The sequence below is a fragment of the Talpa europaea genome (assembly GCF_964194135.1).
Source record: "Talpa europaea genome assembly, chromosome: 11".
NCBI classification, from domain to species: Eukaryota; Metazoa; Chordata; class Mammalia; order Eulipotyphla; family Talpidae; genus Talpa; species Talpa europaea.
Window position 1 is genome coordinate 15,833,131 of NC_140078.1, and position 19,605 is coordinate 15,852,735.

The 19,605-nt window shown below is 46.5% G+C and overlaps 1 protein-coding gene across 1 annotated transcript in view; it reads left to right on the forward strand.

Moving 5' to 3' along the window:
- DNAAF9 (dynein axonemal assembly factor 9) overlaps positions 1 to 12,976 on the forward strand; it is a gene marked incomplete at both ends in the record, with an annotated part of 97,079 nt that extends 84,103 nt beyond the window's left edge. Inside the window, 7 exons of the mRNA XM_084246686.1 lie at positions 2,876 to 2,962; positions 8,183 to 8,289; positions 8,672 to 8,746; positions 9,208 to 9,413; positions 11,045 to 11,110; positions 12,214 to 12,307; positions 12,864 to 12,976. Coding sequence (XP_084102812.1) covers positions 2,876 to 2,962; positions 8,183 to 8,289; positions 8,672 to 8,746; positions 9,208 to 9,413; positions 11,045 to 11,110; positions 12,214 to 12,307; positions 12,864 to 12,976 — 748 coding nt within the window. The remainder of the gene's footprint in view (positions 1 to 2,875; positions 2,963 to 8,182; positions 8,290 to 8,671; positions 8,747 to 9,207; positions 9,414 to 11,044; positions 11,111 to 12,213; positions 12,308 to 12,863) is intronic.
- Between the last annotated feature and the right edge of the window lie 6,629 nt (positions 12,977 to 19,605).

Genomic DNA, 19,605 nt, shown 5'->3' on the forward strand with positions numbered 1-19,605 from the left:
CTGCGTCAGGTAGGTTAGCTCCCTAGCCGGGGATTGAACTCGTGCTGCAGTGGCTGCTAATAGCTTCATAGTGCTGAGACTTAACCCTTTGTGCCACCAGGGAGGCCCAAAGGTGTCTACTTTTAATATGGTTTTTACTTGTAAGTAATGGGAATATTTTATATTTCAACAATGGGAATATTTTATATTTCAACAATTTTATATTTCAACAATATTTTATATTTCAACTATAAGGAGGGAAAAAATTAAACATAAACAAGACAGTGAATCCATCTATATATATAACAAAAAAAATTGTGGGAACCCTGATTCACTTTCGAAAATCTTTTCAAAAATTTCTTGGAACCCTGATTCCAACCAATATTAATGATTAGAGAAGTGAGATTGTAAATATGAAATAGGAAAGGGGAGTGGAAAACCTGCAAATACAGGATTCGAATTGGAGGACATTATGAACTCGTTATATTTAAAAATATTATTTCCGGGGCCTCCCTGGTGGAGCAAGGGGTTAATCACCTCTCTGTGAAGCAATCTGCAGCCTCTGCAGCACAATTTCGATCCCCGGCCTGCCAGCGAGCAATCCACATGGCACAGCAGACCTCTCCTGTCGCGCCCACTGCTCCCCTCAGCAGTGTACTTCAGTCAATCTGCCTGTTCTGTCCCCCCACTCTGTCTCGGTAAATTCTCTCATGCTCTGCATCTCTAGCCTGTGCCCCAGATCTTGTGTGCATAAATAAATAAATCTTTAAAAAAAAATGTTATTTCCCTGCTTTTTCCATTGAAGGGGTCCAGAAATACAAATACTTCAGTAGCAATAAACACCCAAACCTCTAGATCTTGGTTTCTAAGTACCAATCCCCATTGTAAGATACCAGTGAAAGGATAAGGCAAGCCTGGCACATTTTATAGCATATAAGTGAGGAAGTGCTTAAAGATTAGTGGCAGCTTAAGAAGCTCCCATTAGCCAAATTTGGGACAATGTGAGCATAAGTGAGAGCAATGATGATAATGGATTATAGCGCAAGGAGTGAAATGAGTCCATTGTAATTTTTTTTTTTCAAATAGGCAGGGCAGGGCCATCCAGAAGGCTCAGGGGTTAAAGACACAGCACTATCAAGCCACTGCCAGCACGAGTTTGATCCCTGGCTCTGCCAGGGAGCTAATCCACATGGAGCAGCAGACCTCTCGTGTCTTGCCCATTGCTGTCCACCCTGTCTCTGGTGAATCCTCTCACTCGCCCACTCCTGCACCTCTGGCGTACCCTCCAGTTCTTGTATGCATACATAAATAAATCTTTTTAAAAAATAAAATGGGCAGGGCAGAAAACTGAGACTATTCTCTGCAGAAAAATGCTTAATAATATGCTTAATGAATAAATAAATGCTTCATAAATAAACATTTATGAAGTAGAAAGTCACCATTTTGTAACCTTCAGTGTATATTTGATTTAGACAAGGATGATCAGTAGATGCTAAAAGCAGTGGGTGACAGATTATTGTGGAAAGGGACATTCACAATCTCGAAGTGTCACTTCATAGATGACTGTTCACAAAGAGGGAAAGTACCTTCACAATGGCAAGGTCACTGATCAAGTGATCAGACTTAGCAAGAACACTACAGAAAAACTGACATCATGTGCCTCCTTCATGTGATGCTGTAGGAGACACAACATTACCTGGCTGTTAATCTTGCCAAAAATGTTTAACTGAATCTAATCATAAGGAAACAATCAAACCTACCCATGTTGCGGGATACATGACAGCTTACTGACTCATAGCCTTCAAAAGAGTCAATGCTATGAGAAACAACCAAAACAGTTGGAGGAATTGTTCCAGATTAAAAGAAAATAAAGATTGCAACTATAACGTGCAATCTTTGATTGGCTCCTATACCCCTTCTCCCAAAAAAAAGGAGGAAATTAAAAAATGGATGTAGGGCCTCCCCCGTGGCGCAGCGGTTGAGCGCTGGGCTGCGAAGCTGCCCGCAGCCTCTGCAGCGCCGGTTCGATCCCCGGCTGCTCCCTGGCCACCGGAGGAGGGTCCCACATGGCGCGCAGACCTCTCCTGCTGCCCGCTGCTCCCCTCAGCAGTGTACTTCGGTCCTTCTGCCTGCTCTGCTTCCCGCTCTGGCTCTGGTGAATTCTCTCACCCTCCTGCGCTTCTGACTGTACCCAGTGCTTATATAAATAAATAAATAAATAAATCTAAAAAAAAAAAAAGGATGTATATTAGGTCAAACCTCCCCAACATTAATGTGTGCAGGAATCTCTAAGGGGCTTTATTAAATTGTGGCACTGGATCTGGAGTGAGGCCTGTGAGTCTGCATTTCTGGCAAGCTCCCAGGTGATGCCAGTACTGCTAGCATACACAATGAAGTTCCTTGGATGTCACAGTAATATCATGGTTCTGTGAGAGAATGTCCTTGTTCTGAAGAAGTGCACTGAAAGGGGCCTCCCTGGTCACCTAGGGGTGAAGTCTCAGCGCTATCACCCCTATGGCCTGGATTCTATCCCCAACCAGTTTGGTGACCCACATATGCCACAGCAGACCCCTCCTGTCTCACCCATTGCTCCCCTCAGCAGTGTATTTCAATAAATCTGCCTGTTCTGCTCCCCACTCTGTCTCTGATGAATCCTCTTACCTGCCACACTTCTGGCCTTCTACTAAATAAAACTTTTTTAAAAAAAAAGAGAAGTGCACTGAAGTATCTAGAGGTGAAATAACATGAACATACAGTCTACTTACATGTGGTTTGACAGGAAGAAATACATGCATGTGTGCTTGTATGTGATTATAGAGGATAAGGGGAGGAGGCAGAATGGTAGCTTAAGATACATAGTCCTAATTAACCTGGGCTTTTCTGTGTATTTTCCAAGGAATGAAGATATTGAGCTGATTCTCTCAGAAAATAGTTTTTCAAGTCCGCCGATGCTACGATCTCGATATTTAATGTACCCTGGCTGGCAAGTATCATCAGTGAAAAGTAGTTAAGATTTCTTTGTATACCCAGTGATTTCTTTAACAACAGTGAAAGGGGGAAAAAAGTAAAAATACCACGTGCACCCTGCAAGTTTGACAGTGGCAACAGAACAGCCTGCCATGTCCCTGCACCTGGTCTTACCATGTCTTGGTCTTTCCAGGAGCCCAGTGCTCCAAGTCTTGAGCTCCAAATTAGGACTTTTGCTGGTTGTTGGTGGGGGCAGGGTGTGGAGGTGAGGGATCATCATGTGAGCACCAAGCATAATGGTGTCCTGTGTTTCCTCCAGCCTCTAGTGAAGATGAGGTGGCTAGTGTGAAACCAAGGATTTATACCTTCCCAGGTGAGAGAGTCAGTCCTAAGAATACTGTCAGTCCTCTAGGTTCCTGACTGATAGGTTGGTTCCCTGTGTCTCTTGTCCATACAGTGTCTTTTCTCTCCTGGCTGCCTCCCAGCCAATGAACCTCGCCTCTAGAGGGGAGCGGACGAGTAAAGAGAGTGCAGAGTACACTGTAATCATACCACACCAGCATCACTTGCATGTTTACTGTGTACTAGACATTGCTCTAAGACTGCACTCTCCAGTATGGTAAGAAGTGCATTGGTCACATTGGTCTATTTGCTAAAATGTAAATTAATAAAAATTAAATAAAATGAAAAATTTCAGTCTTTCAGCCACATAAGCCGCACTTCAAATGCTCAGTAGTCACATGTGGCTAATAGTTACCACATTGGACAGTACAGAGGCGGAACGTTTCCATCATCTCAGAAAGTTTTGTTGGACAGTGCCACTCTGCAGGTTCTAGATATGTATCCTTAATCCTCAAACCAAGCCTTTGAGGCGGGTTCCATTATTTTCTCCATTTTAGGGATAACTGAAATAGCAAGTTAAGTGACTTGACCAGAGTCACACAGCTAGTAAATGAAAACTTTATTTTAACCCCAGGACATGTGGCTCCAAAGCCTATACTCTTAACCACCATTTTGTCCTGTCCCTGTATAGAATGGGTAACTAGTAACTATTCTGTTGGAGTTTCAGAGGAACACAATCAGTAAAGCTTAGCCAAAATTAATCTCTCATGTTGATGTGGGATATCTTTATTATCCTTACTCACTTCCCCTAGGCACCTCTTTACTTCCTCCACAACACCCCTTCCATCACCAGTATGTTGTACCAACAAAAAAACTGGAATTTACTATGCTTTAAAAAAACAAACAGGGTAATACATAAAATTGGAGGTTTTCAGGCACTTTTTTAGAGGGGACCTCCAATTTGCTTGCTTAAACAGTTGGTAAGTAGACCATTTATTAACCTGAGCAAGACAGCTATATATTAACTAAAAAGAAATGGAACTTCTGGGCTGAAACCCTCCTCTTCAGTATCTACAGCTACTAATCCTTTGCTGCCCACACCTCCAGGTGTGATTCTAAGACTCCACCTGGTGCCTAGGGAAGCAACCCTTCTCCATTCCATACTGACTCATTCTGGCCATGGTACAAGTGAACCTGGCTCAGGGCACAGACTTTCCTGGAGGCAGGCTGATCCAGGAGAGAGCAGGTATGAGAGGTTTATTAGAAAGCTCTGTGAGTGAGTTTGAAACATTCCCTTTATCTGGAAGATCAGTCCTTGTAGAGAATCAGAAATGGTGGGGCCTTAAAATCACCCTACAGGCACTCCCTTCTGAGATCATGCCTAAGAATCAGATTATTTAATCTTAGCAATATGGCAGTCATCAGATTCCTACTCATCCTGTGTATTACTCTCCTCCCACCTTGTAGTGAACAGGTTTTTGTTCCAGGATGTGTTCAGCTCAGTGATGTACAGACTTAGCCATTGCCCTCCCACAGTCCTGTATTCTCATAGACCTCACTCTGCCTTCCTTGGTAGAAGGACTTGTTTCTAGTCTGAGAGAAAACCTTGTGTTCTTCCTTGGTCCCTCCAAATTTCTTCAAGGACTTGGGCTTTGAGCAGAGCAGTCAGAGAAGCCCTTGATATCCACATAACTTGTTTAGATGGGGAGAGAATGAAAAGAATGTCAATCTCAAAACTTATATCATCAATTTTATTTTAAATAAATCACAAAGAATAAAATAATTTCAACAATATAAAATCAAAATTACAGTACTATTTTAAAATAAGGAAAACTAACAAAAAAATGCAGTAGACTGGAGGAAAATGTTTGTATCAAATGTGGCAAAGGGTTAATATACTTGGGCAGCTCGTTTAGATATTGAAGAAAAGTAAATCAGTCCGTATAGATGGAGACAGTTGATTTAAGAGTGTAAATGGCAACCATGGCAACAGAATTCATGTCACTAATATTCAGAAACATTAAACAGTGGCTCACTGCTGTTTTTGACAAGCACCTCTTACACACCTCTTACACTTCACCAAAAATATAGATGCTTTCATTACTGGGAGAACTGTTGTGAAGCTGGTATACTCACCTACTAGTGGGATTGGTGTAAGTTATTACCTGTGATGGCTATACCCTCTTCTGGACTGAATTCTGATCTTAGGGATTCATCTCAAGGAAGTATCTCAGAAGGAAGAATGACAAAACCATAACTTTGGAAGCCTGGTAATGGGAGTTCATTATACTGTCCTCTACCTTTGCATATTTGAAATTTTTCATAAGAAGTATTTTTTATTTTATTTTATTTTTAAAGATTTTATTTATTTATACAAGCACTGGGTACAGTCAGAAGCATGGGAGGGTGAGAGGATTCACCAGAGCCAGAGCAGGGAGAGAACAGGCAGACTGACGAAGTACACTGCTGAGGGGAGCAGCAGGAGAGACAGGAGAGGTCTGCCGTGCCATGTGGGACCCTCGCCTGCGGCCGGGGATCAAACTGGCGCTGCAGAGGCTGCAGGCAGCTTCGCAGTCCAGCGCTCAACCACTGCGCCACCGGGGAAGCCCAGTAGTTAATTTTTTAAATGCTCCAAATAATGGTTGTGTTTTTATGAGTGTGTGACAAGCATTATAACTCAAAATTGGGGAAAAAATATCAATTTCAGTACATTGAGCTCCGTAGAGACACTGAGAGTCACTAGGCACTGGGCAACACTGTGCCTTGCTAAGGAAAAATAATTAAAAATGGACAAAAGGAGATCCTAGGACGTCGAGAGGCAGAATGTCATCAGATGTGTTTTTAGTGCAGTTTTGCCAGGAAGAGCACAAGAAACAGCACCCAGATGTGTCACTCAATTTCTTGGAATTTTGTAAGAAGTGCTCAGGTAGAAAGCCATGTCTGCTAAAGAGAAAGGAAAGCTTGATGACATGGCAAAGGTGGGCAAGGCCCATTATGGAAGAGAAATGAAAACATATACCTTCCTAAAGGGAAAACAAGAAAGGAAGTTCAAGGATCCTGATGCTCCCCAAGGCCTCCATTACCCTTTTCTTGTTTTGCTCCGAGTATAGCAAAAAAAAAAAAAAAAAAAAAAAAAAAACACAACAAAACCAAAGGAGAACATCCTGGCCTATCCATTTGGTGATGCTGCAAAGAAACTGAAACTAACACTACTGCAGATGAGAAGCAGCCCTATGAAAAGAAGGCCACTAAGCTAAAGGAAAATTACAAAAAGGATATTACTACATACCGGGCTAAAAGAAAACCTGTCAAGGCCAAAAAAGGAGTCGTCTAGGCTGAAAAAGCAAGAAAGAGGAGGAAGATGAAGAAGATAATAATGATGAATAGTTGGTTTGGTTCTAGTGCATTTTTTTTCCTTGCCTATAAAGCTTTTAACACTCTGTATGCAACTCACTCCTTTTAAAGAAACAAAAATGAAGTGTAGGTCTGCATAAGATTTGTTTTTAAACTGTAGACTGTCTTTTTTTTGTTTAGTTAATACACCACGGAACGTGTGCTTAGACATCCCTGGCCTGGTGGTATTTTTCAGTAGCCACTAACCTTGCCTGGCTCACTAGAGAGGTTTTAAATTGGCCTGGGAATGTAGAGCATGTTCTGTTGGTGCACAGCACAAATGAGTTATGTATAGTTGGTAATGGTAGTTTTTCAGCTTCAGTTGTCTTTGATGCAGTTTATATGAAAAATTGTTCTGTTAAGTGAATGCCACTCTGTAATTGAAAAAAAAAAAAGTTGCAACTGTTTTGTTGAAATTCTGAATGCTTCTAAGTAAACACAATTTTTTATTACTTAAAAAAAAGAAAACCCGGGTCTCCCCGGTGGCGCAGTGGTTGGGCGCTGGGTTGCGAAGCTGCCCGCAGCCTCTGCAGCGCTGGTTCGATTCCCCGGCTGCTCCCTGGCCACCGGAGAAGGGTCCCACATGGTGCGCAGACCTCTCCTGCCGCCCGCTGCTCCCCTCAGCAGTGTACTTCGGTCCTTCTGCCTGCTCTGCTCCCCGCTCTGGCTCTGGTGAATTCTCTCACCCTCCCGTGCTTCTGACTGTACCCAGTGCATGTATAAACAAAACAGAGAAACAAATAAATAAATAAATAAAACATGCCTCTATTTAAAAAAAAAGAAAAAGAAAAAGAAAACCCATCAGTTCCTTATGGAGAGAGAGTACACATACAAATATATGGTCTGGTAAGCTGCCATCAGCAAGATGATGGGCAATAGTTGGAACCCTGAAGGGAGCAAGAGGAGATCCTGAGGAAGAACTCCCTGGATACTAGGCTTCAAAGATAAATGAGTGGCCTCCCTGGTGGCACAAGGGGTTAGGACACAGCACTATGAAGCTATCTGCAGTCACTGCAGCACAAGTTCGATCCCTAGCCAGGGAGGTGACCCACATAGTGCAGCAGACCTCTCCTGTCTTGCCCACTGCTCCCCTCTGCAGTATATCTCAATAGATCCACCTGTTCTGTACCCCACTCTGTCTCTGGTGAATCCTCTCACCCCCTGCCCCGCCCCTCTTGCCTGCACCACAGCTCTTGTATGCATAAATAAATCTTTAAAAAAAAAAACAAACCACCAAAGATAGATGAGGTCTTTGACTTAGAAGAACAGCTAGTCTAAAGGCGGTAAGACCTGCATTCTCAGAAAGCCCTGTTCTAATGAGGCAAACATGTTTCTTCCCAGTCTCACTCACCACTTACAAATAAGCGTTTTGTACCCAAAATGGCATACAAGTAAGGGAGAATTCAAATACAATGGTAAGTTTAGTTCAACCCAAAGTTGTCCTTATAATAACTCTCCAAGTCCCAATTACTTGTACTTAACATGTTTGAAATCTCTTAAGGTATGAAGGTAAATTTGATGCTGGATCCGTCTTTCCACTAATGGTTCAGATCTGTGTATGGTTTGGTCGTCCCTTGGAGAAGAACCGCTTTGTGGCCAAGTGTAAAGGTAATTCCTTGACTGGAACATATCACAGAAGAGTAAGTAGACTGGTAAATAGTGCTCCAGAGTAGTCCCTGCTTCCTGCCCCAGTTTAGTGTTCTGTGTGTGGTCTCCAGTCTGAAAGCAGGCAGGGGGATTTAAGAACCCAGAAGACCCTATCCCAGATCTTGGGTGGCCATAGGGTTTGATTGCTCCTTGATTGAACGTTTCCCCCTATCCTGGGGAGAGTGGCAGAGCCACTGGGGAGAAACTGCTGGAGGGAATAGAACCTGTGAAGCCTGGATCCTAGAGCAAGGCCTTCCCTGTCCCTAACTCATGGTAGCTGTGCTGCCCTTAACTTGGCCTCTGCTCCCAGGTGGGTGACAGCCTTTTGTTCTTTCTCCACCAGCAATTCAGTCCTCCATTAAGCCAAGTCCTTTCTCTGGAAACATCTACCATATCCTGGGCAAAGTGAAGTTTTCAGGTAATTGTGGGGTTGCATTGGTGAGCCCTACATTGTGGAGTGCTCACATCTCATGATTCACATCCATAGCTTCCACTGGTGCCCTGCAGACAATGGCTGCCTCTCAGATGCTCAGAAACCCTCCCTTTTGAATCTTACACCATTGGGCTCTTGCATTCACCCCTCTCTGCCAGAGACCCACCTTTCTATGGGTTCTCCTGGTCTGCAGTGAAGGACCAAGCCTACTTCCCCTCATGGCCTGCCCTCTAGCTCCTAGATTTCATTTGCAGTCACCTTCTGGGTTAGAAATGGGCATTGCTCTCCCTCTTTTACTTCATCCTTTCCAGCCTGCAGCTAGTCGTGTCAATTTTCCTTCCTGCATGTGTCTCATGAGTTCATCCCTGGCCACCTGCACTGTTGCAGTCTTAGTGTGACCTTACCCTTTTGGGTCAGGATCTCAGGAGTAACATGTTCTCCTGCAGACTCTGAGAGGACCATGGAGGTCTGCCACAACACTCTGGCCAACTCCTTGAGCATCATTCCAGTATTGGAGGGACCCACTCCACCGCCTGACTCCAGAAGCACAACTCAAGACAGCAGTGGACAGCAGGAGTGCTACCTTGTGTTCATTGGCTGCTCCCTGAAAGAAGAGAGTGTCAAGGACTGGCTACGTCAGTCAGCCAAGCAGGTAGTTTCTGAAGCTAAAGTAGACCTGGCACAAATGTAACCAGCACACCTTGGGGAAGCTAATGGCCCTATGGTAGAAGCCCCCCACTGCTTCCCTGGTACCTCCCCACTGGTCTCCTCATGGGGTTGGCCAGTGCTTTCAGGGACACTTGAGAGTGGGAGGCAGCCCACTTAAGGCCGATTTGTTTTAATAACCATTTCCAGGTTTTTTTTCTTTGGTTTTTTTTTTAAAGATTATTTATGCATACAAGAGCTGGGGTACAGGTCAGAGATGTGGGGGGTGAGAGGATTCACCAGAGACAGAGCAGGGAACAGAACAGGCAGATTGACTGAAATACACTGCTGAGGGGAGCAGTGGGAGAGTCAGGAGAGGTCTGCTGCGCCATGTGCGTTGCTCCCTGGCCAGCTGCGGGGATCGAACTCGTGCTGCAGAGGCTGAGGATTGCTTCATAGTACGGTGCTTAACACCTTGTGCCACCAGGGAGGCCCCCCATTTCCAGTTTTATTCCCAAGGCAGACTAGAGTTATTAAGTGGCTACCTAGAACCTAGGTAAGACCTAGTTGTTCTATGTGGACCCTGGGTTAACCCGGTGTTTAAAATTCAAAATGGGGCCTCCCCTGGTGGCGTAGTGGTTGAGCGCTGGGCTGCGAAGCTACCTGCAGCCTCTGCAGCGCAGGTTCAGTCCCTGGCCGCCAGCGAGGGTCCCACATGGCACAACAGACCTCTCCTGTCTCACCCGCTGCTCCCCTCAGCAGTGTATTTCGTCAGTCTGCATGTTCTGTTCCCCGCTCTGGCTCTGGTGAATTCTCTCACCCTCCCGCACTTCTGTCTGTACCCAGTGCTTGTATAAATAAAATAAATAAATCTTTAAAAAATAAATAAATAAAACTCAAGATGTCTTTCCTGACTGATCCCAATACAAACACTGTCCTCTATTCTGAGCCCAGAATCTTCCTGTGCTTGAGTTCATTCTCTCTCTAGAAAGGAAACAAAGATATGCTTAGAGCTATTTGCAAACCAAGACTCCCAGGCCTGGAGGGCTGTGAGCATAGGGCCCTGGAGACAGGAACTTGGGGAGAGGCATCTCACACAAGCATCTTTAGCTCAAGACCACAAAGAAAATGAAAACAAACTGGACTTAAAGGCCTCCAATATTCTGCAGGCTTGGGGTACTAATTCTCTCAGCACAGCCTCAAGGGTTTAAGCTCATCCAGAACTCTAAAATAGAGTTAGATAGTGTCTAGGCCCTTCATAGGGTCCTTTCTTTCATACTGGGAATTGGCTGTCTGCAGGCTATATATTTCTTAAACAGAATAATCTCCTGCATGATCACCTAAATGGCACTTGGCTGTGGACCTCTGGTTGTCCCTTTGCTCCATGTCTGTCACTGGTAGCACTTAGGATTAAGATCTGCAAAGAGGCAACATGCATCCTGGCATGCAAGCTCTGTGATGGAAGGTGGTCTTCCCAAAGGGCACACAGGCAGGATATTTTGTCTAGGCCATGTCAGCATTTGTGCTTCCCCTCAGCTGGGATCTTAATCATGTAACTGGCCCTTGGCCCTGAGCCCACCCCTGTGTTGTGTATATCATCAGCTCTGATGAGACCTGACTCCTCCTATTTCTGCACAGAAGCCTCAGAGGAAAGCCCTGAAAACCAGGGGGATGCTGACCCAGCAAGAGATCAGGAACATCCACGTGAGTACTCTGCACAGGGGGCCTAAACTCTTCCCAAGGTTGTCCTTCTGGGCTTGCACAGCTCCTGTCTTTCAGGATGACATGAGTAAGGGGACAGTGGTAGGGCATGCTGGAGGCCTTGCTTTCTGTCAGGTCACAGAGGGAAGCTGAGTAAAGAAAAACCTCAATTCATCTGACCTTGCAGCCTCAGTGAGGAAGAGGGTGGGGTGACCTCCGGTGTGAGCTGGGTGTGAAATCAAGGAGAACCAGTGCCTGTGGGAGGAACTGCTGACACGGAGCCCTGCTTTGCCACTCTGTTCAAACAAGCAACTAACTGCACAAGTCCTTTTCTCCTCCCACTCCTCTATCCTAGATAAACCACAATTAAACCAGTGATATCCCAGTATAAAACTGTCTCAATCCAGAAACTGCTCATAGGCAGTGGGGAAATCCTTAGGCCAGAACAAGAAACCCCTTGATGAGCCCTTCAAATCTGAGGACTCTACCCCAGTCCTTATCCCCACTGTGGACTTGTCCTGACAGATTTGGTGGTAAAGGCTAAAGGGCACAGAAGTCCCAGCCCCAGCAGAGGTTGTGCCAGCCAGTCCTAGGAATAAGCAGGTGGGACAGGAGTCTGAGACTTCAGGATCACCTGCTTTGGACTTGAGGAACATCTGCAGGGTGTTCCTGGGGAGGATAACATGGGCACTTCAGAAGACAATCCTAATGCATATTTCCCAGAAGCAAACCTTGAATAAAGATTTGAGTGCAGGGAGCTTATTTTGGAAGTGATTCTAGAAGATACTAGTAGGGAAGTGGGAAAGTAAGGGAGAAGGGAAGGGGAGACAGCCAACAAAGGGTGTGTTATCAAACCAGTACCACTGTGGGCAACTGGAGCTTAATCTTATTAGGGACTCCTGACTTCCTCCTGGGGAGGTGGGGAACCTCCGTCAGTCATTGCTTGAGGCCTGCTGGCAGGGAGGTGTTAATTCCCTGGCACATCTAGCCTTTCACTGGGCACAGTGGGGCTGTCTGACTAAGGCAATAGACTTGTTTGTTTTTAATGAATGAGCAAGTGATAGAAAGTGGTTAGATAACTCTAACAGGACTCTTTTTTCCTACAGGTAAAACGCCACCTGGACCCCCTACCTGCAGGCTATTTTTATAATGGCACCCAGTTTGTTAACTTCTTTGGTGACAAGACTGATTTTCACCCACGTATCCTTGGAATCTGGGGAAGTGTGAACCCCTGGAACAGGCCAGGTTCTGGGAACACACAAGAAGGCACAGAGAGGCAGACTTTTCATTCTGGCCTCTTAAAGTCATTAAAATCAGATATCGCCTTCATTTATTGATATCTTGATATTACTCTGTGAGCTGTAGTTTATTTTTTAAAACATTTTAAAAGGACAGGTTTAGTAGGAAAAGGCAAAAGAAAGCGTCTCACCTGCATAGTCATAGGCGGACAGAGAGCTGCTGCTGCTACTGCTAATGAGTTTAGATACAGCTGTGGTGGCATCTTGAGTTCTGTAGTCACGGTTCATAATTTACAGGTTAGAGATTGGGCCTGAAAAGGTGAGTTGGGGTGCTGCTGTGTGCAGAGGGGCTCAGGAAGGGTGCATCAGTTCTGGTCTTGTCATAGCTGTGGTACTGCCGGTCAGGTACCCTGTGTGGACTGGACACTCATAGTGTCCCCCCACCTCACTGCCCACAGATCCTGGGCAGTCCCTCTTGTCCTCAAGGCTCAGTGCTATCTTCCTTAATGAGATGGCAGTCATGGACCAGTTCATGAATGACTACGTGGAAGAAGCCAACCGGGAAATTGAAAAATATAATCGGGAGCTGGAGCAGCAGGAATATCACGACCTCTTTGAGCAGAGGCCCTAAAGGAAGATTGCAGAGTGTCCACCCTGGAGATGGACAAAATGGGTGTCTTAACCCCAGTCTCCTGGAGGGACCATCATTTGTTCTCCTTGGCCTTTGTGTGCTGACTTGAGTGCATGTCGTCTTTATTCTCTATCCAGCTCTGAGAACATCACCTGCACCACTGATTGGGGGGGGAGGGGGGTTTAGGGAATGACTATCCTGTGTGCACTGGGAGACCAGGACCTCTGGGTCTCTGGTGTCGCATCTCTGAGCTCTTGAGGCACTGTATGAGTGGGAGACGCAATTGGATTGCACAGAGGAGCTGCTGGGGCAGGACAGAACCCTGGCTGCCCAAACTCTGTCTGCCCTTGGGTAGCTAGGTCACCACAGGCCACACGCCTCAGACATAGCCCCAGGAGAGTACTCCTCCCAGTGAAGTCCCTGCCTCCCTGCTCAGGCCCCTTCCTTGAAGGAGCTGGACCCTGCAGCCTGGGGATGGAGAATACAAGCCCCAGCCACAGAGCCAGCAGCTTGGGCTGAGATCAACAGCTGCTTCTAAAATGAGACCATTTTCCTAGCAGACTAAACTGAGGGAAGGCATGTTGTTTTCCAGAAGTGTGTGGCTTCTGAATTGACATAAGCAGTCCCCTTTGGGATTGGGCTTGAGCTCCCTAGTGGCATCACTCTGGTTTGCCTAATTCAGGGACAAGTGCAGACCTGCTGCTCAGGCCTCTTGCTAGCGCTTTGCCTGCATTTGAGAAGAGTTCTGCAGCTCGTTAGTCTTAGGCCCAGGCTATAATCGCTCATGGATTCCTTGAAGGGAGTTCAGTCTCTAGCTCTCAACCCTCCCTTCAGCTTAGCCAGGGAAGGTCTGGTTTTCAGGCACACTTCAGGAAACACATGCTCCTCAAGCATTGTTCTTGGTCATGGACTTTTTGGCTGCTGAGGACCAGAAATTTCAAAGAATTCCAATATCCAAATTAGATTCCTTCCAGGGACTTTGTATTCAGCTGGGCCATAAAGCAGAAGTGTGTCCCATGCCTGACCTCCAGAATTAGTGGGAGAGGAGGTCATAAGTACTGATATTTAGGTGATGTCTGTTAGGACTTTAGCGCCTTAGCTGCCTAGATTGTAAATGCTTTCTGAATTTCACATATTTTTTGCATGCCTTAGGAAAAAGCACATAGGCAAAACCAGCAAAGTTTCTAGTAATGTAAAGGGGTTTTGAGAAAGGCCCCTGAAGCAGAGGACAGACAGGAAGGATGGAGCACAGGTATTGTGTGTGTGCCTGGTCACGCAGAGGCCTGCATGCAAGTAGCAGAGCAGAGGAGAAGGCTTGTCAGTAAAATGTATTAGACACAACAGTTTTATTTAAAGCCAAATGAACAAAACTCCAAATACCATTGAATAAGAAATCTTGTGTGAAGAAAGGCTTCTGAAAAGGCCTGTGTGCTCCAGTCCCAGCACCCAAAGGTGTTGGTGACAAGGGCCCAGCTGTGGCATCCAGTGTGGTTGCCCCTCACTTCTGGCTGGCCAGAGGCTGAATCTGCAGCGCCTGCCTCTGCCTCAGAATCAATAACATAGATCTTAAGTGCAATTGATTAAATAAGCAATGAGTTACTGTAGCTTCCTTTAGCTCTACCGAGCTCTTTCTAAAAACTCGAACTTGAGCAGCCTTAGAAAAGGGGGGTGGGGTGGGGATAGGGGGAACCATAGGCCATTTCCTCTAGGTTGCTGTGAAGTTGTAAGTGAATGCTCCAGATCTAGGAGCTGGAGCCATTACCTGGCTGCTGCACAAAAGAGTTTTTAAAGAGGGGTCGGAGCCCGCCCGTAAAAGCGGGTCTTTTCCCACTGCGTGGGGCTGTATACTACGTGGTGGTCTTGGTTTCTGATCGTTTTATTCATAGAAATGCTCTCTCACCAATCTGCCCCACGGTCCTAATTCCTCCTCTCAGAGGGAAAACTGTGATTACCTCAACTTGAATATGAAACTGTGATTGAGAAAAATCAAAACGTTATAAAGTTTCAAAGCTAAAACAAAACTGGCTGAGGCCTCCATAGGTGCTCCTCAGCCTGCGCAGGAGTCTGAGAGGGGCACATTGGCGAAAGGGCATTCCTCAGGGCACACGTGGTGCCCCTGGTGAAGAGACACACTAGTAGTGTGCAATGTCAGCTCTTTGAGGACTGAAGCCAGGAGGATGCCTCCTCCTTCCTGGCACTGCCCCTTCCGGAACCTGAGGGCCCTCTGTCTTCTGACTGAGAAGACCATCCACTTGATTCCTCCAGTGGGTGCTCCCGGTGGAGGGCAGGGTTTTAGGCTGTCTCCAGGCGTAGGGCCATGACACCGTGTTTTAGATTTGACCTTAAAGGTGGATGTACCAGGGACCCAGCAACGATATCAGGTGAAGGTTCCCAGGACAGGCAGAAGTCCTCCAGGGGCTTACATGCTTTTTGCCAACTTTCCTATTAGCAGCTTCAGTTTTATATCACCCAGAATGAGTGTGATAATGTTGAAGTCGCTGAAGTTATGGGTTCTTTTACGTTTTGATGTGGGATTTTTCTTTTTGTAATTGAAAGGAGGCGGTAGAAATTGGAGAAAAGGGGATTACCCAAGGAAGGGGTCCCAGGCAAGAAGTCGAGTTGGCTCCTTGGAGTCCTGGGGGCTCTGTGACCTGAGCCATGGACAGTGGGTCCTGCAGGTCACAAGAAAAATTTCCTCCTAAATTTCATTAGGATTTTGGAGAATTTTTGCACAGTAATAAGCTCTGGGTTGCTCTTGGAGCTTCTCAAAAGGGAAATGTTAAACTCAAAGATTATAAACAAAATATATGAAGTATTTCAGCTGTGTTGCTGACCTAGTTGGATAGTTTTACCTCAAAAAGTAGGTGAGAAATGACTTCCTTATTGTCCCAGGTTGTCAACTACTAATGACATAAGAGCTCACTTACGTGCCAAAATTCACTTTTATAATAGTTTTTCAGTGCTTTAATATTTGTAACTTAAATTTTAAAACATTTACAAACACTACTGTAACTTCAGTGAAACTGAATTGTGTGATTGAAGCTTTTTGCTTATAGTATTTATTACACTACTTCAGTAAATATATAAAAGTAGCTTTCAATTTATTTTTATATTATTTTACATGTTTTTACCTGCAGTTGTGTGTTCATTTACCTTGGTAACTGAGTTGTAATGCTAAGGACCAATAAACTATCACTGAACAAGCAAGGCCTGCTGCTTACCTGTCCCTGTAGACTGGGAGAACCTGAGTTTTCCCAAGAGGGCCTGGTGAGAAGGCTGGCCTCTGGGACTCTGTCTCTCCCGGGGTACCTCTGCAGGCACTGCTGTGAGAAGGATCCTTGGGGCTCACATTCCCCTCCCCAAGCCCGAGAGCAGCCTTCGAAGAATAAAATTCACTTGAAATCACCCTGGGTTGGCGGTGGGCATTTTCTGGGGGTCCCAGAGGGGCCAAGGAGAGGCTTGCATGAGCCCCATATGAGATGCTGGGGGGCGGGGGTGTGCAGAGGTATGGGGGGGTGCCCCCCAGACTCCAGAGAAAAAGCCCACCCTTACAACACAGGTCCCTGTGCGAAGCCGCTATGCGCCCAGGTGCCAGACTTTGGGGCTCCCCTGTGGGTTCATGGCCAGGCTGAGATGTCAACCATTGCTTTACAGGCTGATCAGCTCTTGTAACCCAGGAATACAGCTCTGCAAGGCGGCCGCTCCTCCCGCTTTACAAATGGGGGACAACCAGGGCTCAACGGGTCCAGTAAGTGCCCCTACCTGCATTGGCTCCGAAACCTCTCTCCATAGCCCCCACCTGGGCACTTGCGTGCACTCCTAGGGCGAGGTTGACCGAGCACCTGAGCCCCAAAGGAGCCGAGCAGGTTTCACTCCGTAGGCAAGTGGTGCCGGACGCCCCCGAGCCTGCGGGCTCCCTTCCTGCCGCAGGTGGCGTCCACAGCAGGGCGCCGCTCACATCCCACGCTGGTGCTGGGAGGAGGACCCTGGCGCTTGGAGAAAGGGCAGAATAGGGAGGGGCGCCACATGAGGCCCCCAGTTCTTAGAGACCCTGCTTCCTGTCCCAGGCTCAGCGCAATGGCCTCCGGATAAGGGAAGTCCCCCACTGGGAAGATGTGGGAGCCGGGCCAAGGGGGAGGGTGCAGCCACTACAGGCAGCCTCTCTCCGAGTGGTGGTGGTCTTGGGTTTGGAGGTTCTATGTGATCACTTAGCAATGTACAAACCAAAGGCAAGGCAGCATCCTAGGGGAGGGCAGAACTGGAGGCGCGGGTTGGCAGCCGGCAGCCCCCCACCCCCAACCTCTTTCCCCAGCCCCCTGCCTCCCGTCCTGCTGGGCCAGGTATTAACTTCTTGCACTTCTGGGAAACCGGAGATTTGAGGATAGCCCGCAAAGAATTGCTACCAGGCTGGGCGATTTTTGAGAGATAGGAGGACTTAAAGGAACCTATAAGTTCTTTATGGGAAGGGGACTCATTCCCACTGGAGCAACAGTAGTGGCGGGGACAGGTGTCTGACTGACCTAGCCAAGGCCACTGCACTTCTAAGGGCCCCCAGCAGCAGGCTCATTGAGAAGCTGGGTCTCCTAAAGAAGGGCTTGCTCCCCTGGACCAGCATTGCACACCCTCCTGGCTGGTTCTGTTTTGAGCTTTTGTTACAGACACTTACTTGATTTTTTTTGTTTAAGTTTTTTGCTTTCTATTTGTCTTTTTTTAATACAAGTGATACAGCAAGCACTGTTTTTCTGTTGTGGCGTAGTGACTTTTAACCAAGGGAAGAAGCACTTTAAGTCGAAAACATCCTGTCCACCAAGATCATTTCCCTCTGCAGACTGAGAGGTGTCCCCATTATTTGCTGGAGAGCCTCTGGCACGCAGGGACACCAGCATTCCATGGAGCCTGTTTGAGAATCTCTTTATTGCCTAAACAAAAAGCAAGATCACGTAGACTGTCATGTGGGGGTGCACTGCTGCTTTGCATTGGTGGGGCTAGAAGCGGACCAACTAGAGAATGGCTTTGAAGGAACAATTGGCAAGACCCAATGACTAACTAGACAGGAGCGAAGGGGATGACCTCAAGGTAGAAGTGGAAAAAGCCGAAGTGGAAAAAACCCCAACGTTTGAAACAATTCCAAAAACTGGTTTTTTGTTTCATTCTCCAAAAATTTGAAGAAAAATAAATTTCTTTAGCCACAAATGATTCCTGCTTTTTCCCAGGCCTCTGCATTGCTAAATTGACCAGCCAAAATAATTTGGTTAAAAAAATTGCATCAGGGATAATCAATTTTATGTCCAACTAATAAGTGACTTTCAATCTGTAAAAATTAAAATGCTAACCAAATCAAGTATGAATGTATTTTCATTTTATCCCACAGTTACTACTGCTTTTCTTTTTCCAATAAGGATGTTTTATTGGCTTCAAATTTATTCTTAGCTTCAAATTTTTAAGAAACTTTACATCTTCACTCTGAAATGTCATGCCTGAGTGATTGTACAAATAATAGCAGGATTAGGACAACAGGAAAAGGAAAGATGGTTTGATAACCAAAAATTCATGGAATTTTCTAGCTTACAGACTTAGACTTGTTTTATAGATAAAAATGATGAGACCCCCCCCCCCCAAAGGAGCTGGAGGTCTTGCCTGAGGGTGTTGCCTTGTGCCTGCCTCTAACTTGCCCTGCCTGGAGCCTGAGGGAGGGACTGAAATGGGCCACAGGCAGTGTCAGCCCTGAAAGGTGAACCTCAGGCAAGATCTTGGGTAGCTCCTTAACCCAGGGACAGAGACATGGATGGAGGACACAAGGTACATGAAGAGCCAAGGAGAGCAAGGAAGGCTAGGAGGGAGACAGGCTGCTTGGACTCAGGGCCAGAAAGCCTTAGGTGACTGTGATGGGATTCAAAGGGATTTAAATGCCTGGGAGTAGAAGGGGGTGGGGCATTGTAGAGCCAGCCCTGAGCCCTTTGTCCCAAGACTGTCCAGTTCCTCAGCATGCCCTGGGGAGCTTGTTGGGAATACAGATTTTTGACCTACTCAGTGGAGTCCTTGGGCCTAGCCTAGAGATCTGCATTTCAGCAAGCTTCTAGGAGGATGGGGATAATATGATGTGTGTCTGCCTGGAGGGGTCCTGCCTGGGGAAGCCATCGGGCATCATCACACACACAGCAGAGTGGTAGGTGAGTGGCTCTTTCAGTCCCTGGAGGGGGACAGGCAAAGGTCAGCCCATGTTTGCTGGTGACTCACTTCCAGAACTTTCTTGGCTGAGAAGCTGAAACTGGAACCCAGGTCAGAGGGCAGAGGGCTTGACATGTGAAGGCCATGGAGCAGCCCAGAACCTTCCTGCCTAACAATCTCCCTGCCACATAGAACCAGTGAGCTGAGAGCCATAAACCTCAGTCCAATGCTAAATTCTGACTGGGGTTGGGGGAGGGGGCGTAGAGAGATGTCATCCTAGGGGAGCAGTTCCTTGGTGGCCCTCCACTGGGCATCTTGCCCTCCTGGCTGCACCTAAACGAACCTGGGGCTTTCTCAATAGGGATAGATGCAACTGGTAGAGACTTAATGCTTCGTTAAAGAGTCTTCCTCTGTGCCAACTATAGGGTCTGGAGAAGTCCCCCAGGAGAGAGAAGTGGCCA